Source organism: Nannospalax galili, unplaced genomic scaffold (assembly GCF_000622305.1).
Source record: "Nannospalax galili isolate Female #2095 unplaced genomic scaffold, S.galili_v1.0 scaffold72, whole genome shotgun sequence".
Taxonomy (NCBI): domain Eukaryota; kingdom Metazoa; phylum Chordata; class Mammalia; order Rodentia; family Spalacidae; genus Nannospalax; species Nannospalax galili.
The window spans coordinates 4,239,031-4,261,546 of NW_008336933.1; the positions used below are offsets into that span (position 1 = coordinate 4,239,031).

Genomic DNA, 22,516 nt, shown 5'->3' on the forward strand with positions numbered 1-22,516 from the left:
TATGATCCTTGGTGTGTCTTCGCCCTGGTGAGACTAGTAGGAACGCACACATATGAATGTATGTGTAAAAACAACATTCAGATTCTTGTGTGAAGAGCCCAGCTCATACATGTGAGAAATTATTTTCCTACAGTGCACATAGACTAGAGGATTTTGGAGGCGATTTTGTGTAAAACTGTTTACATCGTCCTCATTTATAGCTGTTTCTCCCTAAAGATGGAAAACAGGTGTTATATAAAATTTATAGAACATGTGAAAATATATATTTTTTTGCTTCAGGACACTTCAACTATTATTAGGAAAAAAGAAATATAAAGGAAAAGCATTTGCTTTAGGTTTATTGCACTGACCTGAATTTGTGTCTTTAGAAACCACTTGGTTCCTAAGTGATTTTAATCTTTTTCATTGATTTAGAGAGCTAAAAATAAATACCCAGGAAAAATAGCCTTCTCACTGAAATATAGAAACATTTTATGTAGATATTGGATAGATAGGATAACAGTCTAATATTTTATATATATTTGCTTTTATACAGCTAATATATACATAAAATATTTGATTAGCTTATATAAGTAATTCAAGTGTGCTTTCTTTATTTTCAGTTTTTTAAGTGACCTACAGAGTTCCATAAAAATCTTCAGTTTGAAAGAGTCAAATATTGGAGTTTTAAGAATGTCAATAAACAGCAGGCACAAGACCCGTGCTGACTCAATCAGACCAAAACCCAGCATGGAGCAAGGGAAATGGGCAGCAGGCCCCAACCCTAGCCAAGGAACTATTGGCAAATGATTACTGTGGGGTGAAGGAGAGTCAGTCTTCTTTAAGGAGTGACTCTAGATATGCTGACTAGACTCCAGTGAATGAACCTGCACCGAGGGACATCTGGGTGCAAAAGCTTGACCGGACAGGATTTAGCATATATGACAGAATACCTGAAATCTGGTGGGGAGGGCGATGGGTTACGGGGAGTCTAAATTTGATTAAGATCTGTTATATGAAATATGCTAAAACTCAGTTAAAAGGATAAAAAAGAATGTCAATAAAATAGAACATTCATTTACTGTCTTCTTAGAAGGAATTTCTCATCTTGAGATAGTCACACAGATTCGCCCAGGAAACGAGCAAATTATACTGTCTTTTTCTGTTTCTTCTCTTCTGTGTGTGCATGTCTATTTGTGTGTGTGTATGTGTGTGTGTCTCTGTGTGTGTGTATGTGTGTGTCTCTGTGTGTGTATGTGTGTGTCTCTGTGTGTGTGCATGTGTGTGTCTCTGTGTGTGTATGTGTGTGTCTCTGTGTGTGTGTATGTGTGTGTCTCTGTGTGTGTATGTGTGTGTCTCTCTGTGTGTGTATGTGTGTGTCTCTCTGTGTGTGTATGTGTATTTGTGTGTGCATACGCACATACATCTGTGAGCAGGTACACTTGCTCATTCATGTGCCTGGAGAGACCAGAGGTGGACATTGGATGCCTTTCTTGGTTGTGCTCCCCTGTACTTTGCGAGACAGAATCACTCACTAAACCTGGAGCTTGTCGTTTTGGCTAGGCTGTGTCATCAGTGGGCCTCTGGGATCTGTCTGTTTCTGCCCTCCCAGAGAAGGGGTTATGGACACGTCTCCATGTCTGACTTTTTGACGACTGCTGGGGGTCTGAACATGGGTCCTTATGCTTTCACAGCAAACACTTCAGCCACTGGGCCGTTTCTCATATGTTCCTGTTAGCTTACTGTTGCTGTAATAAACACCATGTCCAAAAGCCACTTGGGAGAGACAAGGGTTTATTTGGTCTACACAGCCAGATCCTGGTCCACCATGGAAAGAAGTCAGCAGGAGCTTGTCAGGGACAAAAGTGGAGACCACAGAGGAAAGCTTCATACCGGTTGCTTCCCCTGGCTTGCTCAGCTATTTTCCTTCTACAGCCCAGGCCCATCTGCCCAAGAATGGCACTGTCCACAGTGGGCTGGGCCCACCCATGTCAATTAGCAATTAAGAAAATGCCTCACAGATATGACACAGGCTAATCAGGTGAGGCAACTTAATTGAGGTTCCTCCCCTAGTGTCTCCAGTTTACATCAAGAAGCAAAATCAAGAAGCACAAACCTTTATCTATTTCTCCAGGTACAAAATTGAAGCCCTTGGTAACACTTGACCACTTATAAGCAAGCAGCCATTTTCTATGTTTTCTCTTCATGTTGGTGTTAGTGATGGTCCAATATATGAATTTGAAAAACACTATTTTATCAAACTGTCATATGTTGTTTATTGATTGAAGAATGTAAGAATCATTCTAATGGTCATGTATATTATTTTATTGTTTCAGCTAAATGGTGACAGATGGACTCATATATTTAAACCTCTGGGTTTATTTGCCAGTGACACTTATGTATCTTTAATACAAAAAGGTGAACCTAAGCACCTATTCATATGATGATAAGGATGCTGAAGAATTTTAGAAACACAAGGATGCTAGAACTCGCGGCCACATAGCATCATATAAAGAGCCAGTGACGTTCCTAAATAAGCTCAGCGGAGTAGTGAAAATGAAACCAGAATATTTTCATTTTTCCGATATACCAGTGATGTAATGACAAATGTCTAAGCAGTGGGACAGGTACCAAATCATCTACCAACATCCTCTGAAATATTTGGTGAACTTTAAAAAGATATTCTTGTTACCAGAGAAGAAATTTCCTTATGTCAATGCAATTTCGCACTTTATTAGGTCAGTATCTTACCTGCAGTTCAATTAGCTACATTTTCATTTTAAGGAAGAACTTTCTAGAAACAATTTTTATAACTTTAGTGTTTTACGTTTTCACTAGAAATTATTCTTTCATCTCCAAGTAATTTCACTGAGAGTTACTTTTAGATATGCTTTGTCTTTTGTAACAAAGAATTTTAAAAAATGTTTTCTTAACTTTCATCAGATTAATGGATCAAAAGTTCTACAAAAGGTGGAGCGTTTTAGTAATATTGCTTCATTAGATAAAAACCTTGCCCATAACTTACCAGATGTGTAATAGCTTATCAGTTTTGTCTAAACAAAATCTACTGACATTATATAAGTCAATTTCATAAGGAAATAAGCTTTCATTAATAAAATATATTTCCTGAATGCATCCTTAAATATAATACATGAATAGAAAAGCAGTCTTAGACCCATGAGGAACACATGATGGTGAAATGAATGAAGTTGTAACCCAGGGGTGTCATTAAAGTCTAATGGCAATCAGAACTTCAGAATCTGGGAGGCAGTATTCCAAACTTAAATGTAGAATAATGTTACTAAGCCTCAACATAGAAAGAAAGAAAATCCTTTACTATGACTTTGGGAAGTCTTTTAAATATGTGGGGAAAGTGTGCTTATTTTTAACCTAGAATCACAGTTATTTACATACAGAAAGCACCGTCCTGTTTAGGAACTTAGGGACGACCTCAGCTCTGTGAGGACTGCAGGTCCAGCCAGCGCAGGATGCTTTCATGCCTTAGGGGACTGGAGAAAAAGCCCTGCAGCAATTATCCACTCCACAGCACTCTAGTGGTTTACAAGTTAGAGAGCTTCGTAATTTACCACAAGGGAGGGCCTTAGGGGAAGGAAGAATATGGCTCAATTAATTAGAACTTGTTAGCAAACTCCAACTATTACCCTATTTAGGTTTTCAAATCGCTGATATATGAAATACCCACAAGGTTTGGAAAGGAAGTGAGACTGAGCAGTTGAGAAAGCTAATTTGTCCAACATGACACTAGTTCTTGTGTGCAATGTGAGCAGCCAGCTTAGTCTTTCCAGAAGAAAGAAGAAGGAAATGGAGCCGAGATTCTCTGGCTCCCCCTCGCTTTCTGTAAGCTCTGCTACTCCAAGTCTTTCATTTTTAGTCTCTGGGGAAGATTAATAAGCTCGATGCCCATTGATGAATGGCGATGAGAGACCAGTATCTATGAATTAATTATCAAGGCTTATGTGGAGCTCTTATTTCAAGTGTTTGCCCTGTGTCTGTTCATCACACCTTCAAAGAGGCTGGGGTTGGAGTTTAGACCAGTTAATCGTTCTTCACAGTTTTCTGGTGGTCAAGACACTATTTAAATAATATCTTTCCTGTTCTAAAAGGATTTGGGGCTAATCGCTGATGTTTTCATGGTATGGAACCATATTGCTTTCAAATTATTATTACACAACATATATTTTCCCAATAACTTTATCACACATATGCTTTATTTTTACCCTACTTTCACCAAGACTTCTAAGAGAATATTGAATATTAATCTCAGTACTTTGTGTTTTTATTAGGTTTTTTGTTTCTTCAGGGTTTTGTTATTTTGCTTGACATAAAGTATGATAACTTTATTTAAAAGATTCATTTTTATTTTACTAAGCAATAGTCTTTTGAATGGCAAGGTGGTTCAGTGTGGAGTACTTTCCTAACTTCTGTGAAGCACTGGGTTCTATCCCCAACACTGAAAAGTAAAAAGAAGGAATGAAAGAGGGAGGAAGGAAGGAAGAAAAGGGAGATGGAGTGAGGGAAAGAAGGAAATATTCTCTAACTGGTTATCTAGCTGTACATCAGCCGTATGAAACACTTGAATGGATTTAACATGATAGAGTGCATGTGCGCTGTTGTGCCTCCTAGTACCCCATATTGCAGTGCAGTCCCCACATTGCCACAGTTATGTTTCATAGACCTTGGTGACTTGTCTAGCCCCATGGACATTTAGAGATGAAGATCTTTGGATTGGATTTTCAAAGTGAGATAATATGATGACAAAATATCATCTCAGGTATTTTATAAAGTTCATTGGAATCAAACTAAATGTTAGTTTCCCAGGATTTCCAGGCCTTTAATAGTCAAAAGAATGTCCTATTTTACAAAATGTCCTTATGTGGCTTGAATCATGGGATGTAAGTTCTTCAGTTATATAGTCCACATGCAGCCCTGTGCATTTAGTTTTATGGTATAATATAGAAAATATGGTGCTTGGTGGCAAAAAGTGAGTAGAAGCAAGTGCTTCTATAGAAAGCACCCGGGCAAGAGCTGCTTAAGTGAGAGGAAGCGGGTGGCTCGTTGAGTCAAGACCCTTGCATGGGCTCTCCAAGCTGTCCTCTGGGCAATTTCATTCTCACTCTTATAGCCCCCGGGGAACTGCTTGGGTACACACAGACTGGTTTCCTGATCAGAGTTCATGTGTGGTGTAATTTAAACAAGAGCCTTGATCACGCTTTGTTATGCTCCAAGTTAAATGACAGGAAAACCCGATATGGGAGAAAGGGCAGGAGGCAAGTGTGAAGGCTTTCCTTCCCTAGTTCAGAAGAAAATAGCATCAGAAATGAGCTAATTGGTGCTGATTCTGAACACTGAAGAGTTAACATTAAGAAGTTCTAAGAAATAGTGAAATATAAACAGTATTGACAAGAACAATTTACTGATTTCCTGTTTTGCATATGGCATATCCAGTTGCTTCAATATATTTGAGTGTGCATGTATGTACACACATGTGGTTGTATCTCTAAGTATCACAGACAGTTAACTATCAGACACATGAAAAATCTACTGTATTTGTATTGCTCAATGTCCTACTTTGAATTTCTCAGTGGGTATGTTAATTTTCCTGTGAGATGATTTAGTTATATCCAAAAGCATATTGTGAATGATGAGGACGTGTTGAGGAATTCATCCTATTACTAATCTAGCTTCTGGTAATATGGACCCCATCCTAAAACTGCCCCCACTTGATTAAATCCTGATGCCATCCTGTGAAATACCACAACCAGAACTGAGACAGAGTTCAGAGATTCCTTGAGCCTTACCTTCGTTAACTCTATGTGCTGTGTTTGAGTTTCTGGCTAATCGGGATGATATAGTCAATGAGGAACAATCATTTCAGTATTTGACAGTTTCTTTTATTTGTTTCATAGATTAACCTATATTGTAGCAAGGAATTAGCAAAGCAGCTCCAAGTGCTAAGTGGTAAAAGAGTGCATTGTAACTTCATTATCTCAACTGACTGTAGAGTGCATTGGTCTAATCCTCAGTGTCACACTGTGCATGATGTGCCCCGTTACCTGGGGGTCTGGTCATCTGTGCTTTTTCTCCCCATCATTATCATCATCTACTAAAATAGAAAGCATTTCATTTGTTTTACTGTTGCTCTTGGAATCTGAGTTCTGTGTGGGAGGGTATTTGGGTGTACTGTGTTTTATGTCTAGTCATGTACTAAGCACTCCAGTAGAGATTGGCTGCATGAAGGACTGGGTATGCACACCACATCAGAATGAGGAACTAGCATACGACCATATGCTAATATTAATTAAATTTGATTCTGGAGCTATACATGACAAATTTGAACTCCATGTGGTGGTGGCAGCACATGCCTTTAATTCCAGTACTCAGGAGGCAAAGGCAAGCAGATCTCTGAGAGTTCAAGGCCTGGTCTACATAGTGAGTTCTAAGCTAGCTGGGGCTATAGGGAGACCCTGTCTCAAAAAGACTAAAAAAAAATTCTAGATGGGTTAGAAAATGTCCTCACTATACACGAATGCCTTTGTGTCTCCTGTTTTTTATCAGGCTTCCCTGTCCATCCAAAATCCTTTTCCCTGAAGAAGTCAAAGTACTTTTATTTGAAGATGATATGATTCTATACATACAAGACTCTAACAACTGGACATAAAGCTTCTAGAACTGATAAGCACATTCAGGAAAGTAGCAGGCTATAAGAGCAACACACAAAAATCAGTAGCCTTCCTACCTACCAACAAAAATATATGCAAAAAAGAAAGGGAGTAATCCCATTCATGATAGCCTCAAAAACATCAAATATCTTAGAATAAATCTAACCAAAGAAGTGACAGACTTGTATAATAAAAATTTTAAGACATTGAAGAAAGAAATTGAATAAGATACCAGAGAGTGGAAAGACCTCCCATGCTCATGAATCAGTAGGTTTAATAATGGCCATCCTGCCCAAAGCAATCTACAGATTCTGCAATCCCCACTAAAATTCCAACACAATTCTTCTCAGAAATTGAAAAAATGATCTTAAATTTCACATGGAAACACAAAAACCTAGGATAGCCAAGAGTCCTTAATAATAAAAGAAATGTGGACAGCATCACCACCCCCGATTTAAAGTTATACCACAAAGCTATAGTTTAAAAAACAGCATGGTACTGGCATCAAAACAGACACATTGATCAGTCCACTAGTATTGAGGACCCAGATTTAAGTTCACACACTTACAGTTGCCTGATTTTTGACAAAAGGGCACAACCCCTGACATTGGACAAAAGATAGAATTTTCAACAAATGGTGCTGGCCAAACTGGATAGCTACAGGTATAAGAATGAAATTAGATCCCTATCTCTTACCTTGTACAAACCTCAATTCCAAATAGGTCAAAGACCCCAACTTAAGACCCTTGATTCTGGTAGAGAAGAAAGTAGGAAATGCACTGGAACTTTTAGATAAAAGAAAGGACTTTGTGAACAGAACCTTGATAAAAGCATTGACTAGAAACTGACAAATGTAACCTCATGAAACTTTAACAAAAATGACTTCTATACTTCTAAGGATACCATCATTTGAGTAAAGAGGGAACCTAGAGAATGGGGGAAAAGCTTTACCATCTCTATGTCTGAAAGAGAATTGGTATCTAGAATATACAAAGAACTAAAAAATAACATCCAAAAGACAAACAAATTAAAATGTTGGGCAAGGAACTAAGCAGAACGTTCTCAAATGATGAAACACGAATGGTTGAGAAATACTTTAAAATATGTTCAACATCTTCAGCAATCAGGAAAACTCAAGTTAAAACTTCCTTAAGATTTCATCTTACCCCAGTCAGAATGGTCAAGATCCAAAAAACAAAGGACGCCAAATGTCGGAGAAGGTGTGGGGAAAGTAGAACACTTACTGCTGTTGGGAGTGCCAACTGGCACAACCGTTTTGGAAATCAGTGTGGAGGTTCCTCAGAAAGCTAAAAATGGATCTCCCACATGATCCAGCCATACCACTATTGGGCATATACCCAAAGGACCCTGTATCCTACTACAGAGATACCTGTTCATCTATGTTCATTGCTGCCCTATTCACAATAGCAGGGAAATGTAAACAACCTAGGTGTCTATCAGCTGATGAATGGATAATGAAAACATGATACATTTACACAGATATTAAGAAAAAGGAAATTATGAAGTTCACAGGTAAATGGATAGAACTAGAAACAGTCTTCTCCTCAGGCCAGCTGTGAAGACCCTAACCTGGATAGGGTCCCCTGCCGATTGGGGGGGGTAAGAAGCACGGAGTCAACACACAGACCCCAGAGTCGGGTAGAAGCAAGCATTAGGCAAGGTGCTGCAGGCTCATTTAATGCAGGAGGGGGCACTCCTTATATCTCCCTTTTCTCCGCCCCCAAGTCCCTTTAGTCAGCATATCGTTTTCTGATTGGTCCGTGCCACGCATTCTGTCAGCAGTCACTGGGCTCATGAGCAGGGTATGGAGGCATGGGCTCCTTTTGGCAGGCTATTTGTGACCAAAAAGTGAAGTGAATTCTCGCTGAATCCCAGGGCCCTGGGTTCCCGCCATCTTTGGAGGCCTCCTGCTACAGTGAGGGAATACAGACCCAGAAAGACAAGCACCACATGCTCTTTCTCATAAATGAGTGCTAGTTTCCAGTCTTAGATAGGTGTGTTTCAGTTGGAAAAATTCTTAGCGATTAGGGAACTCTCCTTCACCAGAGGGGAGATAGAATGCAGTGAATATAAATGGGAATGGGTAATAACAAATAACGGGGTGAGAGATGGAAAGTAGAACGTAAGAAGGAGTAAGAGGAGGGATAAGTGACACTAAAGACTCTTTGAAACAGTCATATAGAAACCTATGACGGCAGCCTCGCTCCGTTTATACATATACCACATAAAAAGAGTTGAAGGCAGCTACCCTATAAGAGGGATTCAATGGCCCTAAAAAAACCACCACAGATTAGCAAATGCAAAGCACAGTGCCAGGAATGGACTCCCTCTTTTGGAGTCGTTGACCAGAGAGATTTCAAAGGTCCTCAGACAACACTAGCTATTACCATTGCACTTGGTTTTCCTCTGGAACGGGATAGTAAGATCCTATTGTTGAAGACACTAGGAGTTTCAGAACAAACAAGGAGAAAACAAGCAGGTACTGATCTTGAAGCTACATCTCTGCTGGTTGGCATTCATACACTAGAAGGTGATATGCATGTTACTGACAGAGAAAGACAGTCATTGGCCTTACCCAGCTGTGAACCCTGTGAACCACAATAACAAATGGCATGGCAAGTTATGCCCAACAGTAAAACAATGGCATACATTTTAGGGGAGTAAACAACCACCTTTTAATTGGATTTAAGGCCTGATTCACACAGAGAGTCCATACCTGATACTGCTATCAGGGCAAGAACTTCTGGCTAGACAAATCACAGCCCATAGGGGATAGCTTACTACTATTGCCTTACTAACTAGACCTAATATTAAATGGACTCACAATGACATATTGTTATACCCATAGATAAGAGCATCTCTCAACTCTCACCAAAGGTTCTTCTTGTAGTAGATGATTAACAGAGAGACCCACAAATGTCAACGTGCAGAGAATAAGAAACTGCAGAGAGCTCAGGCCTAATTGGAACACCCATGTCCCACCTTCTCCTCCCAAGGCTCAGGGATCATTGCAGAAGAGAGGGTGGAAAGACTGTAAGAGCCAGAGATGGTAGATGAGTATAAGGAATCCCTGTTATCTGAAAACCACAGGGTAATTGTACATAAGGATACGTAGCTCTTATGACAGCATACACAAGACTTGTGCAAACCCAAGCCAGATAGGAGGAGAATAATTATCTTCTTGTTTAGTTACAGAAAGTCATTTTTTTTTTTTTGTAAAGAGCAAACAATACCAAAATCATCCCTGGAGCTGGAGAGATGGCTCATTGGTTAAGAGCACTGGCTGCTCTTGCAGAGAACATGGGTTTGGTTCCCAGCACCCACATGGCAGCTAACAACCATCTGTAACTCCAGTTCTGAGGGATCTGATGCCCTCTTCTGACCTCCACAGGCATTGCATGACAGGGGTGTACTTAACATATATGCAGGCAAAACACTCATACACATAAAAATAAATAAATAAAATATTTTTTAAAGCACCCCCTGTAAAATCTTAGATTGAGTAAATTACCTAGATAATTATATATCCTCTATTTTACTATTTATAAATACTTTTATCCTTAATATTTTTGTAAGATCATATTCCAAAAGTAAATAAAATATTGATTTAGCAAAACAAAATTCCTTTCCCTGTATTTTCAACCAGGCTATTTCCTAATCACACAGCAGTTCTCCATGAAGTCTTATCTGAAGACTCTAAAAGGGGTTGCGTGCTCCCACTCGGTACTTACAGGAACTCTATTCTTCAACATAACATCCAGCCAGACCAGGCTGAGTACACCCAGCTCCCCGGGGGTCCCAGCAGGCTGTGCTCTGCAGCCAGCGTCATAGAATTTTTGTCTTTGTTTTTTAAATCTAGACACAGTGTTTGGTTCCTGATCAGTATTAAATTTTAGAAGAGCTAAGAGACAGCAGGGTGGTGAAGGAAATCAGGGAGGGGAAGCAGGTAGAAAGGAAGGAGGACAAAGGGTGGTGAAAAGTCCTTAACATGCTGCACATTTTAGAAGTTGAGCCACAGTACATTGCAAGGGCAGTTTATTAAATGGATGAATCCTGATCCTATTAAGAGCACATCTACATGCCAGCCTCTTCCCTAGGTACCCAGGGTGATACAGAAAGCAAAGAGCTCATGTCTTTGCTTCAACAGAATTTGTGTTCAAGTCAGGGGACAGGCAATGTACAGTATGTGTACAATACATAGAAAACAATACATTGCATAGTATAACTATGGAAGAAAAGTGAACGTAAATGATAAAATATATGAACTTTTTACATATGTGATATCATGCACAAATTATTTTAATGGGAACAATTATAGGCATATAAGAACTGCATCTTTTTGTGTAAGAAAGTTCAGAGTCTTTACTTTTAAGAGGCTACATGTGAAATTTCAGAATGGGAAATGGCAAACTAATCACTGCATCTGTGGCATTTATAATTTACTTGTGGTCACCCATCCACATGGAGTGCAGCAGGAGCAATCTGTGCAGACCTTAAGAGGGCTCTCTCCCAGGTATGTGTGCAAGCATGGAGCTCTGAGGGGGAGAGGAGATTTGGAAACTTCCAAAGCCCAGGCTTCTTTCAGACCCATCTGGGCAGAGCCCGACATCTCACCAGCAGAAGGACAGATGGCTTGAGAAACTCGATGTCAAGCACAACCCTTCTGTGGCATCAAGGGGTTTATTCTGGGGACGCTCCATACCAAATCCAAGGATGCTCAAGTCTCCTACACAACATACCGTCATGTTTGCATAGCACCTATGCATCTTTCTGAATGTGTTTAAATGGCTCTAGATTACTTATTTTATCTAATATGATACAGACACTGTGCAAACAGTTGTTACATTTTATGCAGTTGTTATATTTTATACAGTGGAGAATATTGAAAAGAAAAAAACATGAGAATGTTCAGTATGGATGCAATTTTTTCAGACTATTTCTTGTCACTCAAATTGATAAAATTGACCTTCAAAGAAACCTGTGTTTTTTCTTCCTTCCTCCCCTTCCCTCCCTCCCTCCCTCCCTTCTTTCCTTCCTTCTTTTTTTCCTCTTCTGTATGCAGAGTGTATGTGTATGTATGTATTTGTGCATGTATATGTTCTGGTACACATGTATGTGTGTGCATATACATGCAGAGGCCAGAGGTCAATGTTAAGGGTCTTTCTCAATTGTTCTCCTCATTAGTTTTCTATAGCTGGGCATGGTGGCGCATGCCTTTAATCCCAGCACTGGGGAGGGAGAGGCAAGCAGATCTCTATGAGTTCAAGGCCAGCCTGGTCTACATAGTGAGTTCCAGGACAGCTGGGGCTACAGGGAGACCCTGTCTCAAAAAGACCAAAAATAAAAAAAGTTTTTATTGAGCTTTTGTACACTTCATATTACAAACCTTAATCAAATTTAGACTCCCTCCCCCATCCATGCCCCCACAACCTGGCCCTCGGACCTGCATTAGTTTTTTGAGACAGGTTCTCTCACTGAGCCTGTAGCTCAATGATTCAGGCAGACTGACTGTTCAGAAAGCCCCAAGGGTCTTCCTGTCGCTGACCCCCTGTCGCTGGGATTATAAGCACTTGATGCTTGGCTTTTATGTGAGTGCTGGAGATCCAAACTCAGGTCCTCCTGCTTGTGAAGCAGCACTTTACTGAGGAAGCATCACCCCCTGTCCCGTCTCTCTGATCTCTTTATTCCTCCATCCCTCTGCATCCCCTTTCCTTTCTCTCTCTCCTTTCTTCGGTGCTTCTTCCTTTGATTTTCTTTCACTTTCTTCATGGAACCTTCACTAATTTTTTATAATTAAAACACTGCTAAGTTGGCTGCAGGATTCTCAAGACAACATGATCCATTTAATGAAATAGGAGTCCATAAATAGAATCACAGGGTACACTTACATCATTATGATCCAATGATGCCCATTTCTTGAGCATATCTGCAAAATAATTCAGCATGATTTTTTCTTTTTAATTATTATTATTCTAAAGTCTCTATTTGATAATTTTCTCATTAACTTTTTCTCAACAGAAAGATAGCATGAACTTATTTCTTGAATTACTTTTTCTGACCTTCTGCAGGATGATAATTACAAAAAAAAGAGGCCTAGAAAACTTGTAAAAAAATAAGCTTATAAAGTAGCTAAAATGATCCTTCAGTGCTGGTGTCGATTTCAAAATTAACATTTTGGTTCATGTGCTTCTAAAATAATCACTGACCCTTACCTTGAGAACTTTCCACAGGAAATGAATGCAGCAGAAATTACTTTGACCCACTGATGGAGGAGGAAATAAACCCATGGCAGTGCGCGATGGAGGTCAGCAGACAGGGTGAGCTAGAATTAAGTGTGTAATTTTTGTGCCAGAATATTCTTTTCCATTCATGAAAATGAGGTGGCAAAGATCATACGTGCAGCTCTGGTTAGGCTTTGCAGCTTACCATTTAAATGGGAAGTTTCAGCCACGGACAACATGATGGGCAGAGGAGGTGAATTCTCTTCAAGGACAGCAAGGGGGTAGGGGGCGTCTAGGAAAGAAACCAGCCGGCTTTAATCTGAGCTCTGTGAGCTGCTGGTGGCATTCCAAGGCCCCACGTGTGTTCCAGGGACAGCATCACTTTACCCCAGCTCCTCTGCTTGGTATTTAAAATGAGCGTTCTTCAGTAACATGCACCGAGCACAGGAGACCCACACTCTGCCCTACTGAAGTCCTTGCATCAGATGGAGAAAATGACTGCTGTTCAATCTTGAAGGTGCAAAAGTATGATTGATAACAATGTGCTCTTCTGCAGTGCTTTTCATGGTTAATTTTTAATTTTATGTGTATGAGTATATTGCCTGCATGTGTATAAGTGCACATATGTCTGCAATGCCTGCTGAGGTCAGAAGTAGGCATTGGATTCCCCTGGAACTGGAGTTACAGGCGATTGTTAGCTACCATGTGGGTGCTTGGAATCAAACTCAGTCCTCTGTAAGAGCAGTCAGTGCTCTTAACTGCTGAGCCATCTCTCCAGCCCCTACAGTTAATATTTTAACACATCAAACAATGGGGTTTTATTTCATGTTCATTTAATTTCACCATCCCATATTTACAGCTCTTCCAACCCACTCATAGTGTGGTCCCCCCGCCGCCCCCCATGTGTTTGTATTAAATCCAGAGTTTGCATATGAGAGAAAATATATTTTGTCTTTCTCCCTATAACCCTCTTTTGTTCTCCTTTAAACATCTTTCTTTTTTACTTGCATGGGGCATACACACCTATATTCATATGCCTGGATTTATCATGAGAGAGAAAGTCTGTGATATTTGTCTTTATGAGTCTGGATTATTTTGATTAACATGGTCTTCACTTCCATCTATTTCTATAAATTTGAATCTAGTTGTGGTTATAGAAATAGGAATTTAGAATTGTTCCTTAGGAGCATACCACTGGGCATATTTTAAAGCTCACCAAACAACCTGGAATTTATGAAGACTAATGATGGAGTAATGACAGTCATAGGCCTTGTTTAGAGTGGTTCATAATCCAGAAGATCACATCTCACTGTTATGTACCAGACATTGAGTATACTTCTTAATAAAAGACTGGGCTAAATTCTCACAAATCATGGGCTCAAATACAGTACAAAGATTAACGGCATTTGACAAAATAGTTCACAATAAACCAAAAATTTATTCTTATATGAAGCAGAAGTCACTGGCACCATTGAAAGACACATTTGTAAGAAAATAATTTAGTGTCAGAGCCAGTTTTCACCTGTACACTGAGTCAGGATGACATATGAGAAGAGAGTGTAAGGACTCGTCTGCATGTAGATGCCACGGTGAAACCCATTACTGTGTGTGCTGACTTAAGTAACAGCAACAAGAAGAAAACAGGCTGAATTAAAAATTGCAAAATCTCAACCTTTTATTTCCCCAATCATACCCAAGAAGTTAGAGCACACGCCAGTGATTTCTGGGGAGGCATGTTAATTAAATTATTAGTTTAAATCTTTAAGTTTTAAAATTATTAGAAACCAAGATACAGGGCTATGCTTTAGTAGAGAAGGGATGCTCTGTTTTAGGAAATGTGTCTCCAGATGCTACATTAGATGAATAACTGTAAATGAAATGCTGGCTGGGTGTTCCCATCCAGAGTGCTTGGCACCAGAAGTGGTTTAGACTTAGACTTCTTTCAGATTTCAGAATAATTATATATACATTATAGGACACCCTGGGAATGAAACCCATCTAAACCATTTATTTTATTTTTTTATTTACTTTAAAATTTTAATTGAATTTTTGTGAATTTCATACATCTTGATCACAATTAGATCCCCTCCCCTCTCAGCACAGCCCACCCATAACACCCCCACCAGATTTTATGCATTCTGCCATATATGCTAAGGCTTATTGAGACAAGTTTGTGTCCCCAAATGTCCTTTAGTGTGCATTCATTCACTGGAGTGTGGTTAACCTATCTAGTGTCACTCCCTTAAAGAAAATCAACTCTCCGTCACCAGTAGTCATCATCTGTTGCAAATAGTTCCTTGGCTAAGGTTGGGGTTTCTAACCTATTTCCTCAGTGCTGGGTTTTTGTCTGGTTTGTACTCATATGGGTCTTGTGCATGCTTTCACCATTGCTGCGAGTTCATCTGAGCAAGTTCCCAGCTACCTGGAAAATGCTGTTTTCTTGTGATCATCTACCACCCCTGGCTCTTACAGTCTTTCCACCCCCCTCTTCTGCAGGGATCCCTGAGCCCTGGGTGACAGGGGTTTAATATAGGTATCCTTCCCAGGGAAAAGCCCTCTGCAGTCTCTTATTCTCTGCATTTTGGCCAGCTGTGGCTTTCTGTGTTAATCACCATCTTTTCCATAAGGAAGCTTCACTGGTGAGAGTTGAGAGACACACTGCTATTCTTTCTGCCTCCTGCTCTGCTGTGTTTCCTGATCCTTAGGTGTAGAGGTGGCATTGCAGATGGGTCGCTTGGGGATGCTTTTGATCAGTTGTGGAACTCTGTAATCAACTGTTGCAAGCTTGTTTTGATGGGTGGTGAGAGGTACGCACTTGTCTGCAAATATAAGGATACATATATAGAATACAGTAAGAAATTACATTTGTCTAGGACTATGACAGAAATAGGTTTTTCTCTAGGATCTTTCACCTCTTCAGCCATGTGCTCATGGATTGGTAGAATTAATATTCTGAAAATTACCATCCTACCAAAAACAATTTAAAGACAATGCAATTTCACTCAAAATCCTCATGACATTCTTTACAGAAGTAGGAAAAAGCCATCTTAAATTCCTATGGAAGCACAAAAGACCCTGGAGAGCCAAAGCAATCCTGAGCACAGAGAACAATGCAGAGGGGGTTACCATACCAGATCTCAAACTATATTACAGAACTAAAATTGTAGAACAGCATGATATTGGCACAAAAACACACACGTAGGTCAAATGAACAAAGTAGAAGACTCAAACATGAGTGCATGCAATTTCAACCACCTGATATTTTACAAGGGTACGAAGAGCACACACTGGAGGAAAGACAGCATCTTCAACAATGGCTGCTGGGAAAAGTGGATCTCCATGTCTAGAAAAAGTGAAAGTAAACACACATTTCTCACTCTGTGCAAAAGTCAACTCCTAATGGATCAAAGACCTCAATATTAAGCCTGAAATGCTAAAACTGTTAGAAAACATAGGCAGTACCCTACAAGAAATAGGTACAAGAAAGGACTTTCTAAACCAGACTTCAGTTGCTCAGGAATTCAGGTCAACGATCAACAAGTGGGACCTCATTAAATAGAAAAGCTTTTGTACCACAAAGGAAACAATTGAGTAAAGAGGAAGCTCATGGAGTGGGAAAAATATTCACCAGATACACATCTTACAGAGAATAAATATGTAGGATATACAAAGAACTCAAAAAAAGAATCAACAGAACAAATGACACAATTAAAAAACAGACTGTGGTTCTGAGGCCTTTTGTGCCTCCGTTGAGATGACCATGTGATTTTTGTCTTTGAGTCTATTTATATGATTTATTACATTTACTGACTTGCATAGGTTGAACCATCCCTGCACCTCTGGAATAAAGTCAACTTGATCATTGTGGACGATCTTTTTGATGTGTTTGTGGTTTTGGATGTGTATATAGTTTATGAGTATTTTGTTGAGAATTTTTACAATTCTGTTCATTAAGGATATGGAAATATAACTTTCTTTTTTAGCCGTGTCTTTACCTGGTTTTAGTATTAGAGTAATATTGTTTTGACAGAAGGAGATTGGGAGTTCTCCCTCTGCATCTATCTTTTTGAATTATTAAAGTAATATTGGTTGAAGATCTTCTCTGAAGGTCTGGTAAACTTCTGTTGTGAATCCATCTGGACCTGGGCTTTCTTTAGTTGGGAGGCTTTGTATTACTGTTTTGATTTCCTTATTTGTTATGAGTCTGTTTAAACTATTGATCTATTCTTGGTTTGAATTTGGTGGTTTCATTGAACTTAGAAGTTCACCCATATTTTTATATTTTTTAATTTAAGAGAATACCAGTTTTTAAAGTATGGTTTTTAAAGTATTCCATTATGATGTTCTGATTTTTTTGTTTTTGGTGCCTATTGTGACATTTCCCCTTTCATCCTGATTTTGTTGATTTGGATTTGCTCTTTCTTTTGGTTTGCTGGACTAATGGTCTGTCCATCTTGTTTATATTTTCAAAGAAGTAGCTCTTAGATATATTGTTTCTTTGTGTTATTATTTCCTTTGTTTCTATTTCATTGATTTCTTCCCTGATTTTATTATTTATTTTCATCTGTTGGGTTTGGTTTGTTCTTGCTTTTCCAGATTCTTGAATGGTACCATTAAGTCATTTATTTACACTCCTTCTGATCTTTTAAATTTAGGTGTTTAGAGATATAAATTTGCCTCTTGGAACTGCTTTTAATGTGTCCCAGAGGTTTTGTTGTGTCATGTCACCATTTTCATTTAGTTCCAGAAATACTTTTATCTCTTTCTTGATTTCCTCTTTGACCCATTCATCATTCAAGAGTTGTTTAATCTCCATGAGTTCATATAGTTACTAGAGCTTCTTTTGCTGTTCATTTTAAGAATTATGCTCTGATAGAATACTTGAAAGTATTTCAAATTTTTGCATTTTTTTGAGGTTCATTTTGTGTTCTAGAATATGTTCTATTTCATAAATACTTCAATGGGCTGCTGATAGAATGTGCGTTCTTTTGTGGTTGGGTGAAATATTCCGTAGATGTCTGTTATATCCATTTGATGTGTTATATCATTTAATTCAGATGTTTCTGTCTTTATTTTTTCTCCAGTTGACCTGTCTATGGGAGAAAGTGGGGTACTGAAGTCACTGCTTTACTGAGTTGGGGTTATTCTGTGTCTTGAAGTCTAGTAGTCCTTTTTTTTTTTTTTTAATGAAATTGAGTGCACCAGTGTTTGGCACATATATGTTCATGATTGTAATACTTTTTTGGTCAGTTGTTCCCTTGATCAGAATGAAGTGACTTTCTTTATCTCTTTTAATTAATTTTAATTTGAAGTTTAATTTTATCGGATATTAGAATTGCAATGCCTGCTTGTTTCTTAGTGCTATTTACTTGAAGTATTTTTTTTTCCATTCTTTTACCCTATCCTCGAAGGTGAGATGAGTTTCATGCAGACAACAAAATAATGGTTCTTATTTTTTAATTCACATAATTAGCCTGTATCCTTTGACTAGGGAGTTGAGGCAATTGACACTTAGAATTATTACTGAAAGATGTGTATTGTTTACTGTCTTTTTAATTTCTGTTTGTGTTCTTGGTTGTATTTTGTGTTCCATAATTGTACCTTCATTTGTTTTCTTTCTGTAACCTCTTGGGTATAGTCATTCCTTTCTTCGGCCCTTTGTATTCTTTGTATTCTTTTAGTACTGGTTTTGTGGACACACATTCTTTCAGCCTATTCATGCCACGGAAGGCTTTTCTAACCCCTTTGATCATGATAGACAGTTTTGCTGGGTAAAGTATTCTGGGGTGGCATCTATGATCTGTTAGTACTTGGAATTCTTTGCTCTATACTCTTCTGACTTTTATAGTTTGCAGTAAAAAGTCAGATGTGATTCTGATGGGGTTTCCTTTATTTGTAATTTGTTTTTCTCTTGTATCTTTCAGTACCTTTTCTTTGTTGTGTACATTTAGTGTTTTTAATATGATATACTGTGTGGAGCTTTTATTCTGGTTCTGTCTATTTGGTGTTCTGTATGTTTCTTGTATCTGTATGGTATGACTTTCCTTAATTTTGGAAAGTTTTCTTCTATAACCCTGTTAAAGATCTGGTCAGTGCCTTAACCTGATATTCTTTTCCTTCCTCTATGCCTGTGATGTGATTTGGTCTTTTCATGGTGTCCCTTATTTCCTGCATAGTCTATCCTTGTATTTTTTTTCACATTCTTTTCTTGAGCAGTCCAGTTCTTCAACTTTTTCATATAAACTTGACACTCTGTTCTTCACTTGATTCATCTGGTGAGGCTTTCTTCTGTCACTTCAAATTGGCTTATTGAGTGTTTCAATTCTATCTTCATTTGGGCCTGAATTTTCTTCAATATTTCTATCTCGTTCATGAATTCACTTTTCAAATCCTGAATCTTCATTTTCATTTTTAGCCATATGTTTATATTTTCTTGAGCTTCAGTCAGTAGTTTATTCCTATCCTCCTTGAGTTCTTTGTGGGTTCTTTAAAGTCATTGAATTATTTTTTCATGTCTAATTGATTGTTTTCTGATTAGGTTTGAATATCTAGTTGGTCTGTGTTTCAGGTTCTCACTTTTGATTTTTTTATTTGAACAACTGGATGGTTCTTGGCTGGCTAGATGGGAGCTCTCTAGCAGGTCAAAGGGGCTTGGGCCCAAGTCGGGATGGTGTGGATCAAGTGGATGGGTTCTGACTAGCTAAGGAGAGTAGATGTAAGTAAGCCCTGGAGCAGCTCGGATAGGGCTGGTCCCAAAGCAGGTGGGTGATAGCAGGATTTAGTTAATTCACTATACTAGTTGGGCACTCTCTGTCAGTGTCAGTGGGAAAGGGACTTAAAGCCCAAGAAGGGCCAATGGGGAAAGGGTTGACTGGTTCTGACTAGCTAAGCAGAGAAGATGAGAACTGGATCAGAGAGAATGAGTCATTTATTTGTTTTATAAACATCTTCTACAAACACCTAGAAGGTAATGTCTACAAATACTTTAATAATTCTATGCATGAGTTGAATGCTGTAGAGTTTTGTTCTTGTGTTGCTGTGTCAGCAATGGAAAGTACTGGATTTTGGAACATTTAGGAATTCAGAATATCAGGTTAGGGATGTTCAACCTGACTCATTGATGGTCACATTATCTCCTTCCCTTGTCAGCTAATATTGCCTAGCTCCTGTGGTTTACCTGAGGTCTGCATTTTGGACAGACAGCTTATTTTGTATTCCTGGTGTATAAGTTGCTTTTATTACTGAATTATTAGTTCAATGATTCATGCTCAGTTATGAAATACCTGACAGAAATGATTTAGGGAAGGAAGGGTTGGTCGTAGCTCAGAGTTGGAGGGTAATACTCCATTGTCCTAGGAAGTCGGGGCAGCACAGTAGGAGTTTGAGGCAGCTGGTTACATCGTATCTGCAGTCAGGAAGAAGAGAGCAGTGAATGCTATTGCTCACTTTACTTTTTCCTTTTGTTCTGTCTGGGGATCTCAGCCTGAGGAACATTGCTGGCTAGTTTGGGTGGGTTTTCCCTCCTCAATTAACTTAGTCTAGAAAATTCTTCACAGGCATGCTCAGAGGCTTGTCTCCTAGATGGTACCTGATCCTGTCATGTCAACAATCAGTGTTAAGGATCACACTTACATACACTCTAGTCTGTGCTGAGGTGCACTGAAGGAGAGAGGAGCCAGATCTCCTGCATGAAGAGTCCAACCCAAGCTGTCTTTTCTTTGACTCTTTTGCTCTTGTTTATCTAACTTTCTCCACTTTCTTCCTCCTTGAGTATTCCTTCCTCTTGGAGGAAATTCAACTTATTCTGTTAAGACCTTCAACTGATTGGCTGAGGCCCACATTATGTGAGCCATCTGTTGTATTCAAAATCTACTGATTTCAATGTTAAACTTCAATCAAAGTGGACTGGATTAAGTATCCAAGGGGGAAAAAACCTTCATAGCAACTGCACTAGTTTGACCAAGCAATTGTGTATCATAGCCAAGCTGACACACAAAATTAGCCATTATAGGACATATTTAATCACTCATTCATTTATAGTGACATCTTATAGGGTCCTCAGAGTCTGCTGATTTGGCATACTTAATGTCATACTTTGGTGCATATTCTAAAAAAATTTAAAATGAATTCCTTGAGACTATCATACAATGTATTTTGATGTTATTAACCCCTAATTCCTCCCTCAAAGTCCTTCCACATCTACCACAACTCCCTAGACCCCTAACCTTATGTTGTTTTTTTTCTCTTTTTAAAAATATAGCCCACTGACTCCAATTTGTACTGCCCATAAACTCCCAGGTGTGGAGCCAAACACTGGAGTGTGATTGACCTACCAGGGTCCACATCCTTAAAGAAAATGCACTCTCCCTTCCCCCAGAAGCCTCCAGCTGTCCGTAGCTCCTAAGTTAGTGTACGACCTCATGAGCCCCTTTCCACTTTCCACTGAAACCCCAACTGTGGTGCAAATTCACATATTATTATCCCAGTATTTTTCTCTTTGGCATGATTTCAGTTATCTGTTGCATATTGTCATCATTATTTCATTTTTGGCCTTCTTTTCCACCAGCCCTTAAATATCCTTAGGACCTGGCACAGTGCTTGGCTCATGGATGATGCTAAATGTCTAATAGTTGGCAAACTCAAATAAATAAAAGGAAGGCATCCTTTGCTCTGTGTCCCCTGCATGTTTGGTTGGAAGCTACGGCTTTGCGCATGATGCCTTGTTAACCCTCACATCTTTCCTCCTTCATGGGCAACTGCATTAAATTTGATGGATTTTATATAAGAAACCGCCCCTCTATGCACAGAGCTGCTAAAGGGTAGCTCTGGGATTTGGATGCAGACTTTGCTGTTACCAAAGCTATGCTGTGCTCTCTGTCTTCCGAAGGCGGAGATTCTATGTTAAGCTCACTGGGGTTTTCATTCCACTGGCACAGAATTCCTTGTCTCTGCATCTAATACTGCTCACTGCTAACTTCCAAATAAGATTCTTTTATGAGCCACATATAAGCTTTATACATGTTATTGTCCCAGTGAGTTATAAACCATCAAACAATACAGGTCTAAAGACGTACTTTCTTAACATGTAATATACAAAGCGATGACTTGTCTCCCCTTGCCTTGAGCATTAGGGGTTTAGGAGGTCTGTGCTGACTCATGGCAAGAAATCTGTAGGTCAACAGATATTTGAAAAGGCCCTCTGGGGTGCAGAAGCCACTGGCTTCATAGGTCTTTTGTGCCACACTCCCTAACACTCCGTCTGCCTCAGCAGTCCTCACATTCCAAGTCTTAACACCATAGTCTATGCTGGATTTTTTTTTTTTCCCAACAGGGGCAGTGCAGGGCTAAGTAACAGAAGTACATGGGCCAAACTAAAAGCAACACAATAAAAATTTCAAACTCAGTTTGTCTTTATGAGAAGAGATTCAGTTTTCATGTATTGATTATATATGTCTTTTTCTCATCCTGAGATTGGGGTGGTCACCCAACTTGACAGTATTTGAATGTTGTGTTGTCTAGGGAAAGGAGGTGACCATTTGAATCCTCTTTAAGAATATGGTTTTATGATTTTTTTTTTGCCGTGCATGACATCATGACCTTGCTGCTTTAAACTCA

The 22,516-nt window shown here is 39.1% G+C and overlaps 1 protein-coding gene across 1 annotated transcript in view; it reads left to right on the forward strand.

The window, feature by feature from the left end:
- Nucleotides 1-22,516, forward strand: part of Ofcc1 (orofacial cleft 1 candidate 1) — a 342,547-nt gene that overhangs the window by 19,843 nt on the left and 300,188 nt on the right. The window contains exon 5 of the mRNA XM_029562823.1: nucleotides 12,911-12,997. Within this exon, the coding sequence (XP_029418683.1) occupies nucleotides 12,911-12,997 (87 nt within the window). The remainder of the gene's footprint in view (nucleotides 1-12,910; nucleotides 12,998-22,516) is intronic.